The 21,032-nt window shown below is 47.2% G+C and overlaps 1 protein-coding gene across 4 annotated transcripts in view; it reads right to left on the bottom strand.

Moving 5' to 3' along the window:
• NTNG2 (netrin G2) overlaps positions 1-21,032 on the bottom strand; it is a 73,355-nt gene that overhangs the window by 9,367 nt on the left and 42,956 nt on the right. For all 4 annotated transcript variants that reach the window (XM_074973628.1, XM_074973631.1, XM_074973629.1 and 1 more), the window contains 2 exons: positions 14,993-15,165; positions 12,943-12,969 (listed from right to left, as the gene is read on the bottom strand). In XM_074973628.1, coding sequence (XP_074829729.1) covers positions 12,943-12,969; positions 14,993-15,165 — 200 coding nt within the window. The remainder of the gene's footprint in view (positions 1-12,942; positions 12,970-14,992; positions 15,166-21,032) is intronic.

Here is a 21,032-nt window from a genome sequence, read left to right as displayed (position 1 = left end):
TCACATAGCACAAATCACAGCCCGGGGCCTGTTCTTAGGCCCAGACAGGCCTTGCCCCGAAGAGCTACTGGCAGTATGATGCCAAGCACAATGGGGCCTCCGTCCTGCCTGGGGGGACGGTAGGCACTACCACAATATACATCATAATAATGAGGCCTTGGTGGCAGGGAACAATTGGCAGGGCATGGAGAGGAAATGGTCAGCCTTCTGGCTGCTGGTGAACCCTCTACACCGGTGACAGGGGCTAGTGCTCAGAGAAGGCGGCTGGGAGCCAGCCCCCCGGCAGGGGTCCTTCCCCTGCTGTAACACGCCCATTGTGTAAAACCCTGGCAAGTCACTTAATTGCCCCGTGCCTCAGTTTCTGCAGCTGCAGCAACTTTTAAGTGAGGACTCACTTGCCTTTGCAAAGCGCCTGTCGAGCCTAAGGTGGCCGACGCGAGGACGAAGAGTTACTCAGTGACAGAAAAGGAGCACTCGGCCAGGCTGGGGTGCTGGGGGGCCAGTGCAGGATTGCTGCTAGCAGCCCATTCTCCAGTGCTTTATGATACTGCCCTCTGGAGAACAACTATGGGGTCAGCCAGGACGAGAAGAAAGGCTAAAAGACACAATGAGGGCAGCCAGGCCCTGTCAGGCAGCCTGTTTGCTGCAGTGCTTTCGGCGATCATTTGGTCCATGCAGAGAACAAACAGACAGTCACCAGAGTCTCCCAGGTGCCTCTGCACCTGCGTTTTGTTACTTCTCGCCATGTGCCGCGGGCCTGAGTTTCCATCCTGACTGGTTTCAACAGCAGCCCCATCAGAGAAAAGTGAACCCGGCAGGCAGCCCAAGCTATTGCGAGCCCTTAGGCAGTTGACAGCCCTTGAACAGGTGGGCTGTTTGCTATCCCCTAGCCAGGTGGCTTTAGCCTGGGGGGAAGCCTCGCTAGGCTGATGTTTCCATGGTGAGAGAGCCCCAATCCTGGCTGTGTATTCTTTTTGATCAGCTGTGATCAGAGCAGTTCAGCTCAGTGCTTCTGTCTGGCCTCTTCTCCCACTGTCGCTGCTCACCAGGCCGGGGGATTGGCACAGGATGAAGGGCAATACAGCCAGCAGAACACCTGCACGCCTTTGTGCCAGTTCCCCAGGGCCATGAAACCCTCCAACTCAGTGGCATTTAGGCTCAGAAAACACTATGGTTGATTTTGGGGGGCCCTTTGACAGGACCGTTCTGAACATAATTTGTGGCGGGGGCGGGGGGCGCTGCAGAGGTAACAAGGCAAACAGCAGGAGATGGTCCCTGATGTCCTACCCCCTGGTAAGGGATTGAGGGAAATGGTCCCACCGGCTGCCTACTTCCCTGAAAGAGGGATGAGCCTAAGTAAAAGAAAAGTGAATGAACACTTTGTGGGGGAGGAAGCATGAGGGATTGGGGACACACTCCCCCCCTTCTTTCTTAATACTTGAGGGGGGGGTCACACTGGGAACTGCCAGATCCCAGAGCCAACTCTGATGCCCTGGCACCTCCCCACCCAAAGCCCCTGTTTGGCGCAGCACGGCAGGCCAGCATGCTCGGCCAGGTTTGGGGCGAGGTAGTGTCCGTAACACAGTCTGGGCGCTCACGTCTCCGTCAGCCGGTTAGTTGTACCTGGGCACAGTGGGTGCAAGAGGCTAGCGCAGCGGTGAGTGCACAGTTGGGCTTTACACTCACTTGGGACAGCCTCAGACGCTGAGGCGTGGTACAAGGCCATGTTAAAAATCAGGCCCCGGCTTCTCCGTTGCTGCAGCTGTGCAAGGAGACTGGCTTTCACTAGACGCCTATGGCTCTGAGGAACCCAAAGGAAAAAAACTGTCTGGGGGGCGGGGGGGGAAGGTTTAAGAATCCAGGGATCAGCTAATTAGGCTTAACTATGTCAGTCCAGGGTGGCCGATTAGCCTAATTAAACTAGCCATTTGATTGGTCAGGGGGAGGGGCGTGTGGCGTTCTCAGCTGCAGCAGGTGAAATCTCTTCTAAATACAGCACCTGTGGCTGGTGTCTTTTCAGTTAACTGGGTGCAGAGCCACAGCTCCTAGCTAGGAAAGCAAAGCTCCAGTCCAACTGGGCATCAGGCTGGTTGAGGGAACTGTTTCCTGTATATTACTGGCAACCAGCATGAGGACCTGGGAAAGCACCTCCCCTCCTCCCTCAGCGGGTTCTAAATAAGCTTGTTGAAAGGTCACCAACTTTATCTCATTTTAAAAAATGGGACTTTTCTGGCATCTCCCACTCAGGGCACTCCAAGTGATCCACAAGCATGAGTGGATTTAGAATCACAGGCACCCCTCCAAGGTAAGCTGCATCACCCCCTTTTATACAGATGGGGAAACTGAAGGTGTAGAAAAGAGAAGTGACTTGAATATGGTCACATTAAGTCAGTGGGATAGCCAGAGAGAGAATCTAGATCTTGCAACTCCTCAAGACCATCCTTCTTCCCATCCCAGTCTGTCTTCATCCATTGTTCCTACAAGCTTATGAAGAAAGAGCTCCAGGATACGGGCTGAAGAGCGTTCACAGCCTTAAGGGGCTAGTCCAGCCCGAATCTCTTATGGTCTGCCTGGGAATTAGCTACCCATTGTCGGCTCCTCCTAGTGAGTCATTCTAATGACTGCTATGCGTCGGCATTTTATTGACCTTGGAAGAGAACCCCCTCGCTCTGTCCTTGCTTCCCTTTGACACAGGCTCCGAGCCCGAGAGCACCTCCTTACCTCGGATGTTTTCAGGAGGCTCCTGTGGAACAGGTTTGGGTCCAAGCCTTGTTGGGTTTGCTGGACGCCGAACAGCTTGAAATGGCACCAACAGAGAGAACATCAGCTTAATGTAGATACTGTATTTGTTCCTCATAAAGGCTGTGCAGGGAGCTTCAGTCAGACACATTGACTCAGAGGGTGGAGCAGTATCAAATTTCTCTTCCCCCCTCCCCTCCCAATTTCTAAAAACCATCATCGCTCCATGGACATTAGGGTCTTCAACAAGGGTTAGAAGCAGTAAAATTACCTTTCCTCATACAAGGAGCTGCTGGGTTGGCTGGCAGCATATGGCTATTCTACAGACTATACAGGAGAGGAAAGCTGTGGCTGGAATCTCACCAGCTACAGAGGATCCTCTAGCCATCATTTCTAACCCCTTCCTTAAACAGAAGGGATGCCTGTTAGCTCACTTGGCAACAGTCCAAGTGGTAGAAACTTAGGTTGGTCTTGAAACACTTTTAACTCCACCCAGAGAAGAAAGCATCTGTCCCTGTTAATTGACAGAATGCAAGACAATTACTTTCTTCTTGTTTTGTTTAAATATCTTCAGCTCAGAATCAGCTGGATTTCACATAAGCAACTCAAACCTGATGAACAAACCGCAGGGGGACTATTTGAGAACACAGATCTGAGGAAACCCCCTCACGGTGGTCAGACATCACTGGGAGCCCAGCCACTTCTAATGTACCTTCTCAGGTGATTAGTAAATCTTAGCACTTATATAGTGCTTTGCATTCATAAATCTCAAAGCACCCTGCAAAGGTGGACATCATTAGATCTATTTTACAGACCGAGCAACTGAGACAGGGGGAGGGGAAAAGACTCAACCAAGGTCAGATTCAGATGCAAAGGTAGAACTAGAACTCGGGGTCCCAATTATTCCATAAAGGCCATTATGAGGACCCGACAGATCTGGTACACTTTCTATCAGCACAATCTAGCATAGATATGGATAATATGTATCCATCTCTCCACACACAGTACCATATCTACGTGTAGTTTAGAGCTGGGCCCAAGCCACAAAGATTTCAAATGCCCCAAAGTTGGGGCAGTGTTTGGCTTCAGGTTTTTGGCTTGACATTGTTATGGAGATAGGGACCAACAGTGAACTCCAGAACTAGGTACGAATTCCAGCCCTCCATTCCAAACCCCTCGCATTTCCAGATCTTTGGTTTTAATGTGGGCCCAACGCTAATACACATTAGCTTCTATATTAAAAGGGATGCTAATTTATACAGCAGGAACTTGCCAGGGGCTCATCGACTGGGAAACAGGGTTGGATATTGCCAGTCTGCTGCCAGCATTGAGCGTATCAGTATGAACCAGGAAGGAGGGGCACTAGGCAAGGTAAGCTGAGCCTCAGGTTCCAAAGCCCAGCATGCCAACTCCTGAGATTCCTTCATGTAGTGTATACAGCGCACCATAGTCACATAAGCACAGGGCAAGAAGCCAAGGAAACATACAGAGTCTATGCGCTAAACAACACATTCCTGACAATTTACAAAGTTACTCCATTTTACAAACACAGTCTAAACTCAGGAATCTACTAGATTTCCATGATCCTTGCAGTTCACCTGAAAACCAAGCTGAGAACAATCTCTTCTACCATTTATCATCTTCATCTTTCATGTATATGACTAAACCCAGAGGCTCAGTCTAGCCTCTTCACATTACCAGTGGTGTGCAGGGCATAGACAAAACCAGAGCCTTTCCTAGCTGGGCTAGAGAGAGAGATGCATGGAAAGCCGAGCTATAATTCTAGTAACAAGCAATTTCTAAGCATCAGTCCCTACGTGGACTGTACTAGCCTGTTATACCAGTTCAGCAGCATGTCTCCTACCTTCTTTTCCAGGATCAGCCTTGGACTGGGGGGCGCCCACCTGCAGTGGGGCAGCTGCCGATGAGCTGGTGAATTCTTGCGGAGGTAATATAAGAAAGTCACATTACAAAAGGGGTTGAAGTAGCCTTGGGTTTATGAGATGAAGGGCCAGATCTCCTGCTGACATAAATTGGCAGAGCCCCATTGACCTCAATGGAGTGACACGGACTTATTCCTGCACCTATACAACTGTGCAGCTTGCAATGTTTCAGACGCCACCCACGTTAGGTATGTACGACCGCAGGCATTCCTTCATTTCTGAGGCCTTTGCCACTAGAGGCACTGTGGGATACTGACCAAGTGCAGAGCCAAGGGCTATAAAGTGTAGAGATCGACTGCAACACACGGTCACTGGGAGCTGCAGGTGTTCTGCCCCTCTCAAAGTCAGGCCAGTTGTTTAGGTGTCTAGACAGGGATTTAGGCATCTAATTTTACACACCCGTGTCTGACATTTTTGGACTCTAAGTAGCTTGACAAAAATTACAAGAAATTAGCAGGGTGCTAGAACAGTGTTTATAGTGTGGGTGCTGAAAGCAGAAACCATTGTTGGAAACCATTACGGCTTCAAGCCAGGGGGTGCTGCTAGACCCCCAGTATCCCCAGGTCCAGTACCCCTGAAGTTGGTGTCAGAGGCAAGATTAGAACTTGGGAGTTCCTAACTCCCAGGCCTGTGCTTCGGCCTTGCCTATTTTCTGAAAAATCAGTGAAGGAACTCAAGAAACTACTGCAAAGAAATTAAAACAACAAGATGGCTGCCCATTTGTGTAAATAACTCCCTCATTGAAAATACCTCTCTGTGTGCCCTCCCCACTGGGTCTGTAGCAAATCCTAGTGCCACAGTTTTGTTGACAATCTTCATTCTTGCGAGTGTACAAACCAGGAAGTAAAATGAAAAAGCCCTGTTGTTAACTTCAAGCTTCAGTTGAGTAACATAAGAAAAAGGAGAAAAAAAAAACACCCCTCAATCTTTGCCAAATTTTAAAGAACAAACCCAAGAAGGAGAGAAATGTGATTTCCCAGCCCCTATTAGGGGATTATAAACAATGCAGAGTAAGAAATATATGACAAGCTCTAAAAGTAGGTGACAGTATCCTTTTCATTGGGAAAATGGAAGCCGATTGATATTAATATGGTGTTAAAGAGAATATGAAAAAAGCCCCTCACTAATTGGCAAGGGTTTAATTAGTCACAATAAAAAACAGCTCTTGAGGCATTTTGCTTTTTAGTCATTCACACACACCTCCACTTGTTCCTCTTTACAGAGTCAGGAGAATTATTAATGCTCTTTATCCCAAGAACTTTTCCCTTGTAGCTTTGTGACATTCACAGATGGTTTTACATTTCAGGGGTGGGTGTGAGGTAAAGACACAAATTTCTCCTCCAGACCCTCTCAGTTAAAATTAGAGTACAGCAAAAATCAGGACGGTCCGATCACTGAGCTTTTTCAATGCAGACAAGACGTGTTCTAGGTCTTGTCTATACTGGGGGAAGGGGGTTCCAGTAAATTGGATGTTTCTTACACTCTCCCAGTTGTGGGAAGCATTTGCTAAGTGCATATGAGCCTCACATTGAGAAAAGGCTGAAACTGGATTGTTCAAACATTAGGAAGCCAACAGAAAATAAATAAATACGGAAGTGGAGTAGCTAATATTTATGTAGAACCTATACAAAACCGACGTTTTGCATTCCATTTCTGTGCTCCTTCTGCTGGCTCTGTCAGAGCAGTTAACCAACAAATTGTTTTTCCCAGAGCTGAACTGATACCACTGAGATGGTTGGACCATGAACCAAAAAAAAAAAAAAAAAGAGAGAGAGAGGTAGAGAGAAGTGGGGTTTTTTGATCACCCCAAATTTGAGGAAAGAATGTCACTGCCTGAGAATGGAAAGCAGAAAATCTGACGGAATCTGACAAATTTCTATGAGGAAATAGGAAAGGAAAATTAACAGATTAAGTAAAGCACTTGATTAATTTCTCTTCAGCTTGACTCCTTTAGTTTCCTTTAGTTGTCTCTCCCCTTCAGTGTCCTTTGGCTGAGTTTAGTTTATGTCCCTATGTTTTTAAATGGACGCTATTCCCCCTCCCACCTTGGATTTGCTCCTTGGCAACATGAAAGGCAAAAGAGGTTCATACTAACACACAACCACAGCTCCACCTTGACCACAAAGAACACTACAAGCGGCTAAAAGGAGCAATCATCTAGTGGATCTATGCAACTTGAAGATCAAAACCAAATCTAATCTGCTCTTCTAGTCTATGTTCCACATTCTTCTCCCGACTGCTGCCAGCTAGTACATGAAAGCACAAATGGGGAAGGGAGGAAAAATCAGTCTAGCTTTAAATACCTGCTTTTTTCTGCGTCTGTTGGATAGGCACAGAGGCAGGGAGCTCAGCTGGCTGTTTGGCAGTGACTGCTCAGGGTGGGAAGCAAAAATTGAGAGGGTAAAAGAACTGAACACACGCCAAAAGAAGGAGAAACAGCACAGAGACAGGGAAGCATTTTAAAGGAAACTTTATAAATTTCTTTGTGGCTAACGCTGTGTTTAAAGTATAGCTGGGACCTGAGCAGCAAAATTCAGACCTGGATTTTGAACCCATCCGAAGGGGCAGGTGGAGAACGCTGGGGTTCTGGCCCAGCTCTAGGAGTAACTCCACTGACGTCAATAGAGTTACACTGATTTTAAACATATTTAGCGGAGCCAATCAGAATTAGGGCCTTGTCTTTGATTCCTATATGGGCCTGGTCATGTACACGTAATGTATTGTGGCCACACGTGTGCAGGCCATAGCCATCCATGGGGATCAAGTCCAGGACTTTCACACCCTTGCCGTTTCAGCCAGAGGAGTAACTCAGTTAGCTGTCAGTCCGTAGCAGGCTGTTTTTCTCATCAGGACCAACCACGAGATGGAATCACAATGACACGCATTAAGTCAGTAGAGGAACAAAAGAGGGAACGAGAGCTTGAAGCTCAGCCCTGCCAACCCCAATCTAGAAACATGGACGTCGTGTTGCAAATTTTGCAGCCTGGCACCAGTTAATTCAATGGAAGAAACCAGTTTTGCACAGAAAGTGGGTCACAGGTCACCTGCTCTTTTTGACAGGCCATTAACAGATGGGCAGCTCTCTGGAAGGGTCATGTTTAAGAACAGCTGGGAGTCCCATGCAGCCCTTGGGATCATAGTTTAAGCCTCTCTTCCCAGCAACCTCCAGTCATAGATGATGTTCTTCAAAAGCTTTGGAGTCACCCTGAACCATCTGGGCCTTGTGGGGCTAGAAAGGCCATGAGAACAGGTTTTATTGTTGGCATTTGTTCTGATCTGGATTAGAACCTAGAGCTGCAGATACTGCCTGGGAAAGGAGAAATCATTAACTGAAAAGTGAGTGGTGTAAACCAGAACCTTCAGAGAGGGGCTGGTTCCAGCCTAGAGAATGACAAAGGTCCTGTGTTCAGGGGAAGATGGTTTGATTCTTCTCTCAGAGCTGTTCACCCCTCTCTAATAGAAACATGAAGCTTTTCTGCCATCTCCCCCTTCCCTCCTCTCCCATCCCCTCCGCACCCCCCACTCCTCGACAGACCCCAAGCATACCAGGAAGCCAGGACAGCAGATCATTAATTGCACCATAAGGGACAGATGCTCAGCAAGATGCTCCCTCTCTCTCTAACACACACACACATGCACGCGCGCGCGCGCTATACACAAAAGCACTGCTATGGTCAAATATGGATAAAAATCACATGACATTGGGTGCATAGTATGTATATGTAACCCAAGTTTCATTATTACAGGTATGTAGATAATATACACACATTCTTCACTATATATATTAGCATAGATGGGCAAGTATTATTTCCATTTTACAGATGAAGAAACTGAAGTGACTAGCCCAAGGTCACACAATGCCTTAGCGGAAATGGAACCCAGGTTTCCTGATCCATCTAAACCCCCATTGTAAACACGAAACCATGGTGCCTCCATGAATATATCTATATTTGCATAAACACACTGTGGCTTTGTGGACTGTCACATGTGGGTAGGAGGGGAAAACCAAGCAGCTGACTCCAATTACCCACTCCACTCAGAGGCTGCTGGGAGTGGGCAGGGCCTGGGGTTTAGCTAAACTCATTCCAGGGCTGAGAGGAGGAGAGGTAATACCCAAGGAGATTGGAGGCTGAAGGAGTGCTATGTTGAGGGAGGAAAAGAGCTCAGAAAGGGTCCAGAGAAGAAACTATCACCCTTGGGGAAAAGGTAAGGTACTGAGTTTGGGGAGAGTTGGGCACAGGCTGGGGGCCACCTCCCTAGGCAACTATGGATTTGCCTGAGAGGTCAGAGAATTTATAGGGCAATGGGACTGAAGACTTTGGTTGTAGATGATGATAAACTAAATATAGGTACACCCCCTTTATAAGTTCTTCTACATTCCCTCTGGTGTTCTTTCTCCCGTCTTCCCACTTCTGTGGTGGTCAGGGTCCTTCTGGCTGACCAGGCAATGGTGACATTTGGAGCTGTGGGATCTGGACCTTAGCCACAGGGCTAAGTCATGATAGGGATCATCTGCTGAACCCCCCCAGGGCTGGTAAGAATCCACCAGCTTGCACACACAATCAAGCTTTGCCTTTCCCTCAACTGTCTTCCAGCAACTCCTCCAGAAGACTGACTGTTACTAATGTACTGTGGGTGGAAAATGTCCCCATGGGAAAATCAGATCCAGAAAGCACAGCAGCAGAATAAGTGCATGAGGCTTGTGAACTAACAGCAGAAACATTTCATTTCCTCTTCTCCAAAAGAAGAGAGAAACCAGGCCTGCATGTAGTTTTAAAAAAACCAAACAAACCTCCTCCTCCCCCCCACAAAAAAGTGATACAAGTTATCTCTACTGGGCAATCTAGAAGATATTAAGAAATAATGTTCTGGGACTTCCAGTGTGTGTGTTCAGCCTGTCCCCAAGCATTTTATGGAATCATTCTGATGATCATTAAAGTGTGGCTCTTCCCTCTAAATCCACTTTTCCAAATATAAAACTTCACAGATTATATCCTCGGGTCTGGCCAAGAGGGGCTTGGTACAGGACCCAAGAGGCTGAGGAGCAGAGCAAAGATAGCTGATTCAATTCCTGGCCCAGCTTAGAGCACCCTTAGGGCTGCTCTAAATTACACCCCCCTGCAATGGGCCCTGAGGGGCCACTCCATTAACTGGGGAAGCACTAGAATGCAGCAGTGCTCAGGCCAGGCCCTCTTTCCCTGACCATGGCATTATGCTATGGAGAATTCCCTGATGCAAGAAAAATCCTCAACTGCCCACTCAGGCCGATTTTCATCATTCTGCTGGAAGGTCAAAGCAGACGTAAGAGTGTGGAGGTCCTGCCCCTGCAATTTGAAAACTCCTTATTAGAGTTGTGCAAAGAAGAGAGACACAAAACCAGCCTTCTAAATCCCACATGCCCCTTTGCTTGGGGTGAGTCAAGTTTGTTTGTTCTTTTCTGGTAAAGAAACAGGCAAATAAAACCTCAGATTTATTTCTCCACCATCCTCGGCCTCATTATAGTACACACATAAGAGCGACTTTTGTGGCTCCGCTGTTCATTCTCAGGAGGACTTTGAAAGGCTGCTCTCAAAGTAAAAACTTCAAAATGATATCTTTAGACTCCCCCACATTCCAGCTCTGGCCTCTACTTCCTGGTCTGAGGCAAAGGGAAATGATGCTCCGATAACCTCAGAGCAGCAGCAAAGGATAGACGACAGATGAAGGGTCATGCAACAACCTGCCTCTTCTAAGGAGCAGACTTTGGGATTGTGGTTCACTGTTGTTGCTGAAGAGGGAAGAATCTGTGTATTATTAATGTTCAAGGCCCAGATGCCCTTTCCCTGAATTGAATTAAATTAGGGCTGAACATTAATTAGGCTTTCTGCTGGCTGGGAGGATCTCAACCCATCCAGTGTGATTTTTATCCATGTCCCCAGAAACTCCTACAAGATGGATGAACAAGGAGTCAGAGGAGATAATCTTCCTTTTACAGCTAATCATTGCCATTCAAAGAGCTGCAGCGTGAAGCAAAGCCGGTAGAGAAATAAGGAAGTGGAACAAGCGAAGGGACCTATCTGTACTAGCACGGGTAGGATCTGCCTTGCGGGGTGGAGCTTGGCACCCACCTGGCTGCTGCGTGGTGACAGGCTGGTTAGTGGCAGTGGGAGTGGTGGTTGCAGTTTTGGGTGTTGTAGGGGTAATGGGTTTTGTAGTGGAAACTTGCAGTGGTCGTTCATACACTAACAAGAAACAAAGAGAAGAGGTGGAAAGAAGGCGCTGGAGGGTCTCTGTGGCTCTTGCTGTTGCTTCTTATGGTACACAAAATCCTAAGCCCATGGGCACCTCCATGATCTATTTTCATGGTGAAGGAGGCACACAGGACCTGCTCCCACTCAAGTCAATGCCAAAACTCCCATTGAATCTAATGGAAGAGAATTGGCTCTAAGTCCCTGTAAATTCCAGCCATTACTATTCATATAAAGAAGTAGCAAAAGCTGCTCATTTCTCCTTCCTTACTGGAGTCATCTCAGAGCCCTGAGAGTATGCCTGTGGGAATGGCTCTCACCTGGCCCCACGGGTTCCCATTCTGCAGTCACCAACCAGCACTCTATAGAAATTACATCAACATGCTGTCCTGGGGACTTTATCCAGTACACTACCAAAGGGGATTAACAGTGACCACTACAAACCAGCCCTCAGCTGGTGGTTACAGAACACAAGGACAGCCTCACTCCTGAGAGTATGTCACCTACCAGGAACTGGGGACACTGATGACCAAAAAGCTGCAGGATATCTACAGAAGAAGCTGCTGGGTTTGGGGGAGGGGGAGTAACCAATTCCAGAGAGAATTTAGCACTGGGACAGTGTTATATCTGGGATGAGAACCCAGGAAGATTCTGTGTGCGCGTGCATGTTTTGGTTGGGTTACTACATAACTTTACTTTGTTGGCACGGATGTTGGCTTCAATATTGACAACTTTATCACTAACTCATTGTTAATTAAGCCTAAAAAGGACAAGAGAGAATGAGCGTCTGTATCATGACGGGATAGATAAAGGCAAAGAGAGGTAGGAGTTGCACAGTCATGTGGGATCAGAAACAGGCCACACAAGTCTTTCCTGTCTGAAAGCTTGACAATAGCTGTGCCATCTCTCTCCTATACATCTGAGCTCTCTGATGGCAAAGATACTCCGAGGCAAACCTCCTAATCAGCAAAACAATTCCCTTCAGACCACCAAAAGGTGATCATAAAAATCAAATGACGTCCCTTTCACTTAATACATTCCAAAAAGCAAACACTGGATTATTTAATACAATAGGCCAAATTAATCACTGGTATAACTCCTGAAAAGTCAGGGGAGTTACCCCAGGGATGACAGAGTAATCCAGGAACACTACTTGATTCCATGATTTGACTATAATATTCATTCTATTCCAATTCTCATTGCTCTGACCAGTAATAATAAAATGTGAGGGATTATAATGAATATAAATTCTTCAACCTATGTCCCTGAGTCCTTGCTTGTCCCACAACCTCATGTACTGTAGATTATCATGTTTAATTTCATAATAACCTTTAGCTAGTTTAAATACTTAATTCAGGTCACCTCTTGTCTTCTGTGAAGGCTAAATAATCCCTCTTTAGCTGCCCTATGCTCATAAACAAGCCCATCTATCCCACTCACCATCACATTTCCACTGTGTTCTCTCCAGCTTCACCATATGGTTTTCAGAGAGTAACCTGAGCCACAAAATGCAGATCTATATTCCAGGTGACCCAAAGTTTGAAGGTGCTTGGTCTGCAGAAATCCCCACTGAAATCAATTGCTTGTGCCTCAGATATTACATTTATATATACTTTTATTTTTAAATGGATGGCATGATAGGCCCAAGGTAACCCAAACTGGATGCCGTATCCAAGCATTCAAAAACAGCTCCTTGGAGCAGGAGTCTGTAAAACTGGGGGGAAAAGTTCACTGCAATCATTGGTGTTTTTGAAGAAGTGTGTTGTTTTTTATTTCCTTTCCTGTTGCCACTCTAACGAACCTCATGGGGAGAAACCATGCCAGAGAAAGAAACAATGAGGTTACTGAAGTCAAAGAAGGAAAATAGAAAGCTCTTTGATGGGACAGACAATGAGAGACAATTAGAGAAGAAGACTTATTGCCTGGCAGATGATAATGAGCAGAAAAGAACCATTTGTCTCCCAAGTGATGTGTACAGGGCCCATGCGCTGAAGATGTCACATGCCAGCAGTTCAGTTACATTTTTTACTTACTGCCAAAGGCCGAGCCTGCAGCTGCACCTGGAGGAAAGGAAAAGAAACAGGGTCAGCAGAAGCCGAGAAGCCATTGTGCTAATTAACAGGAGCCTTGCTGATAGTTGCTCCCACTTGCTGCATCTTAAAAGCAGCCTAAGGCAAACCGTAGAGGTGACCAGACAGCAGTGGCCTTGAAAATGTTTGGGTCCTGAGGCACAGACTGAAATCTACCCGCAGTGGCTGCGGGGAGGAAAGCCAGCTTGCATACTGCTAATATAATTTCTTCTTAACCCTTTTCCTGACCTGCCATTATGCCCAGTAAGGGTCATGTATGCTTTCGAGATTTGTCATAGTCTCTTCTGAGAAACCGTGTGATGTGAACTCAGTCAGTGCTGCTACGGCACTTGCTCCACATCGCCACTGCTGCATTCCCAAAGTGCGGGCCCTGACTCATGAGTGGATTGTATTGGGGCTGGTATTTTTCAGGTTGGAACAGATCACCCAGCAATGCAGGTTGGGGGAGACGGGAAGCCGCATCTGACCTGAGGCTGGGAGGTTTTGGTGGGAAGAAATTGCCTCTAAGTTGTGTATTCATTAGGGGTGAGGCTGAGGGTGCCAGCTTCCAACCCTGCTAGTTTATTGGTCACAGGTGGGGGGTAAAGTTTGAGGACTGTTTAAGGTCACATTTAATCCAGATATTACAGTGGAGATAAACATCCAGTAGTCAGGTTTCCCCAACCATAAAGAAGGTGGCTAGCAATGAAAATGCTATGACGACTGGTGAGAAAGGCCTTTGGAGAATTGCTTCTACTCCAGAAGTTGGCCATAAATCTGCCAGAAAGAAAGTTGAAGGGAGAGAGGATGAGATGGGTACTGGCAGGGGGAGCAAAGTGGAGATATAGGGAAGGAAGAATGAGTGACAGATGTCCAAAAGAGCAAGAAATGGAGGGAAGGGAAGTGGGGATAAAGAAAGTGAGGAAAAAGGAAGGGGAGATAGATGGAAGGAAGACAAAGAGAATAGCAGGTCATTGTCCCTGTAAACACCAAAAAAAACACCTCTCCCAGGATCCTTTGAAGGAACACAGGCACTTGGTGGTAGCTGACAAGCTTGTTCTCTTTCAAAGAACCAGCTCATCTACCATCCCTGGCACACACAAAACATTCCTGTCACGGCCTTCGGAGCCTGTATTTCAGCTTTGATCATCTTAAAGCACATAAATCTTTCAGAAATGGAGGGGGAGAGAAAAAAGGATTCTCTTTGGTAACACTCAAGGCTGCTACTTAAAAGGCTGGAGTAGTTACTGCTGCTCGGTGACATTTAAGCAAGCCTGCTAATGTAAACTGGACATAACCCTGGAGATATTGGACTATGTCTGGTGTCATCCTCCACCAACATTCCCGTGCTCATATGATGATGATGACTTACAGCCTTGATGTTTGTTCTTGTTTTCATGTGAGCATGTACCACAACACGAATGCAGCAGACAGTTAATTGCACGGGACTGTAGCTGTGCTGAGGAACAGGGACACTTTTTTGTCTTCTTCACTGTGGCCAGATACTCCATGATGTACATATGAATAGCTTCCAGCTGACAATCTATAGGGCACCCAACACTCCTTTCCATCCTCCTGTTCTTCAGTCTTCAGTGCAATTATTGTGTATTGAATTGAAGGTAAACACATTCCCACAGTTGCTTGATGATTATTTCTTTAAGGGACATAGAGTAATTCAGAGTAAAATGCCTATTCAAGGCCATGGACCTCTCTGAGGGCCTACACCTAACCATCTGTGAGCCTGGATACCCTTCTGTCCATCTATATCCATTCACTCCAGCCACTCCACTACAAATAGTCATCAAGCTCCCCTTCCATCTACCCACATAGCAATCAATTCCTGTGCACACTGAGAACCGAGCAAATGTTCACTTCCACTGTAAAACCAAACCCGCCTCCTCTGCAGACCTGTGCATTGACTCCAGATGGAGGCACCCTGAAGCAGTGCTCACTTACACTTGCAGGCACTGTGCAGAGGGCCAGTGTGCGGGCTCAGTTTAGTATAGTGACTTACATGCGTTAGGGGATCCGTTGGGGAGAGGCAGGTAGGAGCCAGCCCGCCAAGATCTGGTACGAAAGTTCTTCTTGCACTTGCCACAGTCCTGGCCAGTGGTGTTGTGTTCGCACTCACACTGCAGGCTGCCCTCCTTAAAGGAGCACAGGTTGGCATGGAGGTTGCATTTACACCTGTAGGAGGAAAATGAGAGAAAGAGAGAGGTAGAATGGTACACAATGCCACTGTGGAACTCTGCCAGAGGATGTTGTGAAGGCCAAGTCTATAACAAGGTTCAAAAAAGAACTAGATAAATTCATGGAGGATAGGTCCATTAATGGCTATTAGCCAGGATGGGCAGGGATAGAGTCCCTAGCCTCTGTTTGCCAGAAGCTGGGAATGGGCGACAGGAGATGCATCACTTGATGATTAGTTGTTCTGTTCATTCCCTCTGGGGCACCTGGCACTGGCCTCTGTTGGAAGACAGGACACTGGGCTAGATGGACCTTTTGTCTGACCCAGTAGGGCCATTCTTATGTTCTCAGGACAGTAAGCCATCCGCTCCCAGCTGAGATGGACATGCTGTGTAGCTGAATGTACAGAATTAGATCCAAGCTAGTTACCCCTTCACAGCAGCTCTGACAAGGGTTTCATGGCACTCACCCATGTTCCTATTGTGTCTGGCATTTGTGCTACAAGGATTCATTCACCTATTTATGGAGGATCTGAAACACCTCTTCCAATGTGAGAGGTATCATCCTTTAACCACATGACTGCAATAGGACAGGACTATCCATGTTTATAAATGATAGTAGTGAATGGCACAACCTGGCCTGGTAAGATCAAGGTTCTAGGAGACAGGAGACTCATGGAGCAACTGCATCTCTCGCCACTTTTAGATTTGTGCCTAAAGGTGGATTTAGGGGCCTGATTTTAGGCAACCAGCTTTGGCCTTACTTTCTAACGCTGTGCCTCTCTCTTCTCATCAGTGAAATGGGGGTAATGTTATGAGACCTATTTATAATGTGCTTTGAGATCCTTGGATGAAAGGCATTATCTACATGTTAAGACCTAAATTCTGTGCTGACTCATGCCCTGTGCAACACCACTGAATTCAATGCCACCGCACCAACAATCACCAAGTCTTAAGTGAAGATCAGCAAAATCTTTTCACCTGTGATCCAAGGCAGACTGATGTTAAATAAACCCTCCATATCAATCCAAAACACCATGCAGACCCCCCAGTTTCACGTGTTCTTCCCATGCTGAAATCTAGGGGGATAAGATAGGGGAAGGCTGACTCTGAGAATCATTGAGATCACCCAGACCCACCCACCCCACCCCCATTTTCTTCTTCTGAACTATCTTGGGCCCTTAGACACACAGGATATTAGAGGAATAGCTCGTGTTTATATTAATGAGTCACGACCCTCAATCCCCAAGCAGGTTGTTAAAATTAAGAGCCTTTCTCCCAGGGAGTGGAGTAGTGATAGGATATAGAACCTTTCATCCTGAGACCACCCATTGCAATCCAGCCCTGATCAGTTATGACCGACTGATGGCTATTTGGTGCCCTGTGTGAAATTAATATAGTGAGTCTCAGGCCAGTTCTTAGTGGACAAAAGGCCACTTGTCAAAAAAAAAAAAAATCCTCACAACTTGCTCCCTTTCTGGAAGTGTCCAGAGAAAACAAAGAATGAAAACAGTACTAAGCACTTTGCAAATATTAATGACTAAAATTTTAATGAACCACTGCAAGACTGGTAGTCATTAAATACCCCCATTTTACACATAAGGACTCTGAAGAAGAGGGGTTAGGTAACTCCTACAAAGTCAGAGCTGAGATTAGAACTCAGGGCTCGCAGGCCTAGGCTCAGGCTATGAGCCCTATAGACCACGGAGACTGAGTACCCTGCTTATCCTACAAGTAGTTCCTCTAGGTTAGGGTTGAGGTATAGTGGGCCTGATTCTTTACTACCTTGCACCTTGTGTAATCATTTATATCTAGGCAAAGGGGGTGTAGAAATGTAACCCCCCATGTAAATGAGTGAAGAAATCTGATTGGGTAGTACTCCATTTTTTAACTGTGTAAATGACCAGAAGGTGCATGGCATTGGAGAATAAGGTCTATTGATGGGACAGTGCATAAGAGAAGCCTGTCTGGCTACTTTCTCTGCTGTATCTGTTCTGGGAATAAACAGACGACATTAGTCTCAAGAGCCGTAAACCCAGTACTGTTCACCTGCACTATACCCAGTCAAGAGACAAATCACAATCTCTTGTGGAAAATATTCCAGGAGCAGAAGTTTCTTTAGAATCTCCAAAGAGTCCCATACCCATGTTTCTGATCCACTGAGTCTGCCCTTGCTGTGATCCCATTTGTGCATGGCTGGAAGATTTCACTCGTAAGTTATTTTTGTTTCCTTGTTCTTATTTCCGGCAAACTATTTACTCACATGCCATGCAGAAACTGGGCAGAGTCCCTCCTCTCCAACATACAATCCTTGCTCATCTCTGACCCAGGCAGAGAAGGAAATATACACTCCATCAGGGAGCAAATTTGCACTCTCAAGCAGGAGCTGCCAAACACAGCATGTTATGTTTGAGTGTCTGTGTTACTGCAGGCTGGCAATGGCAGGTAACAGCTGAAAGAGCTAAAAACCATAGCTCTTAAAAACGCTGGGAGCAGCTTGTAAATCAGAGAGTCTGGAAAAGGGGGTGTTAGCCAGCACTTAATAAAAAAGGGTCCCCATGTCTCAGCCGTGATGGGTTCTTCCTTCTGTCTCTGATTGAGGGAAGTTTCTGCACTGATGTCCTAACCCCCTTGAATAGGCAATGACCAGCACTCTGGAGCATGGAGCCTGACTCTGTGAATTATTTAGAGTCCACAGAGCACTGGCTCCTTCTCTTGCTATAAAATTAACAAAAGAAGAAGGGGGAGAGGAGTAAGCAAATAGCAGGTTAAAACAGGTCAGAGCATCACCATTGCTGAGCTGGTCCAGGCTTGAGTCAGAGAGCAAGGGCTTCGGGGAGGTACAGCACTACTCACTCTTTGTGAAAGGGGACAACAAAGTGCATGATTCAACTCTAGCACCCACCATTTAAAAGCCAGCATACAAACACTCAGAAGCAGGGGTGCTACACATGGGCAGCCTTGACTTCACTGGCTAACTTCTTCTAGCTCCTCATTCCCCTTCTGACAGACACTCCAGTGGTCAAGGCCACGCGTTCCTCGTCTCATTTTCTCAGCAGAGGAGAGGTGGATTCCTGATGCTCCTGAGGCAACACTGATCCCAGGGCACAAGTTGTCCTCTCTCCCCTGCAGAACTATTAGCTCCAGGTCAAGAGATGGAGACGAGATGGAAGCTTAAAGCATGACCAGTAGGCACATAGGCCTAAGGCAGATGAAACCCTAGCACTGTTGTGTGCCAAATGATTATAGAATCATAGAATATCAGGGTCAGACGGGACCACAGGAGGTCATCTAGTCCAACCCACTGCTCAAAGCAGGACCAATCCCCGATTTTTGCCCCAGATCGCTAAATGACCCCCTCAAGGATTAAACTCACAACCCTGGGTTTAGCAGGCCAATGCTCAAACCACTGAACTATCCTTCTCCCCTACACTTAGGCTTTTCAGAAGAGTGAAGCAAAGGGCAACTCCCCCTCCTCAGTTCAACAGTGGAGCTGTAAGCTTGGTCAGGGCAAAGGCCTGGATGACAGGGCTCCTGGTTCTGTTCCTGGCTATGCCATAGATTTATAGGCAAGTTACTTCACCTCTTTGCCGCCAATTCCTCATCTATAAAATGTGTCTAATACTTCCCAATGCAGTGTGGATAATGCTTAACCAATCAATATTTGCCAGCTTCTTTGAGAGCCTCAGGAAGGGAAAGGTATTATAGCTCATCCCTCTGCCGTGCACGCAGCTATCACATGACAAGGGGACCAAAAGCCACTACTGGGCATAGGCCCCTGGTACCTTTTACAGTCACTCATGGGTACACTGTTGTAATGACAAGGCAGCTGAGTCAGATCATGTGTGAAATGTGACAGTCTCTTCATGCCCCAAGGCCTTCCCTGAGTCAGAAGACTGTTCACCACCAGCTGCATTCCCACGGCAGCAACAGAGGCTAACCAGGGTTATTCAGTCATGGCCTGTACCTCCCTGGGCGGGGCCTGGGCAGCTCTTCCAATAGAAAGGTGCTGCTGAGCTGCTAGTGTCTGAACTTCCATCTGCATGGGGCATTTTACTAAACATTTCTCTTAACTTCACCTGCAGTCGCATGGCACAATGATGGGGGCAGAGAAGCTGACCAAATCCTCTGCCCTTTTCTAGGGCTCGCGTATCTCCCCCACTCTTCTAGGGGGGTTCCCTGGAAGAGCTGAGGTGCTGCACCCCATCATGGAATTTGAACCTGCTCCTAACTACTAGGCCTCAGATACCAAATCTCAGCCAGAGAGTGGGATGCAGCCCTGACTTATCTTACAAGGAGAGTGAAAGAAGGGTCTCTGCTGGAAGCGGGTAGACGTGCATGCTCATGGCCCGCGTGCGCACACAGAGCTCACTGCCCATGATGCACAGTGGCCAAGCCAAGCGCCAGCTACCGGATCAGCACTTGGGGCTGCTCTCAGTCCTGGGGCAGTGGTCATGCAGTCCTCTGTCACACCTGCAGGGCATGGCTGAGGAAGGACAGGCTTCTTGGGTCAGCCACAAAATGCTTCAATCTGTCTGGCTGTCGGAGCACGTCGAGATGACTGGGCACTGTGCTTCCCAGAGAGGGCTCTCGCTCTCTAATGAGTGTAAACAAGCAAAATTAAATAAAGAGCAAGCAAGCAGCAGAGACAGCCCGCCGCCCTCCCCCTTTAGTCCCAGGTCAGCTATTTCTCGCTGCCTGGCCCTATCCATAGCACAAAAGTTACCTCGTCCAAAGGATCAATTTTATCAGGGAATTGCTTTCTGAATTCGGCCTTTGAGAATCATCCATCTAACCAGAAAACTATAACTTGAGCGGCCTGACCCCACAACACAGCACTTTTCAGACCAATCCATCAGGATGCATCATTTAATAATAAACAGCGGAGCAGCTTCACATGGCCCAGGCTGCTGATCCCGCCGCGCTGCTGCTGCCTGGAGCAAAACTTGCCACTCTCGTCCCCCATCCACATCCCCAACTGCCGCCCCATCTTTTGTTCTGCTTTAACTCCTTCGTCAGGTTTGGCTGGGTGAAAACAACTCTCCTCCTCCCATCACCATCAATGCCTTCAGTTCAAGGACACACGCTTTAGCTTGGCAGCATAGGGGAAACAGTGCCTTTCTCTAGCCAAGATCCAGCAGGCAGAGAACGGAGAAAATAGCATTAGTCCAGTCCCAAGGGTTGCAAGCCCTGCTTCTCTTTGCTCCTTTTTATCAGGTACCCAACTGTCTGAGCCAGGGCAGGACCAGGAAAAGGGGTTTAGGATCTAATCAATTATATTAGAGGGGTGAACAATGCCACGACTCCTAGCACAGGCTACTGTGCACCTCTCCATTCTCAGGGCGGCCACAACTCCTTTCCCTTTCTACCATTATAAAATGGTTACATCAGGAAGGGCTGTCTGGCTCAAGGGCTGCTAAGGGGAGAGAGCCTTTTCCCCCTTAAGTTGCTGGTTCAAGTCTAGACCAGGTGACAGTGGTTACCATTTGATAATTATTCAATGACCTTTGTGTGAAATGAGTGTGGTGGGTCTCAGTCCAGTTCCTCATGGGTAAGCTTCTCTAACACAAAAACCCAGCAGAGGAGGTGGCATCAGCAGAGAGGCCAAGTACTAAATAGGCCATAGAGTCTCAGCTTCTCTCATCCCCAGCCTTAGGGCAATGTGGGGGAAGCATACATGGCTTGTCCATGCTGGGAATAAATAGAAGAATGTCAAACAGAATTCCCTAGTAATAGGCCTGAATGCTGTAGTAACACTACAGTATTGGCTCCAAATGCTGTTGCTTACATTACAGAAGTATTTATTGATTTTTAATGCAGGTCCTTTAGCCGTCCTCCCCTTCCCTTTTGAAATGACGCAGCGTGGCC

Source organism: Natator depressus, chromosome 16 (assembly GCF_965152275.1).
Source record: "Natator depressus isolate rNatDep1 chromosome 16, rNatDep2.hap1, whole genome shotgun sequence".
Classification (NCBI taxonomy): domain Eukaryota; kingdom Metazoa; phylum Chordata; order Testudines; family Cheloniidae; genus Natator; species Natator depressus.
This window is presented reverse-complemented; position numbering and strand designations above follow the sequence as displayed.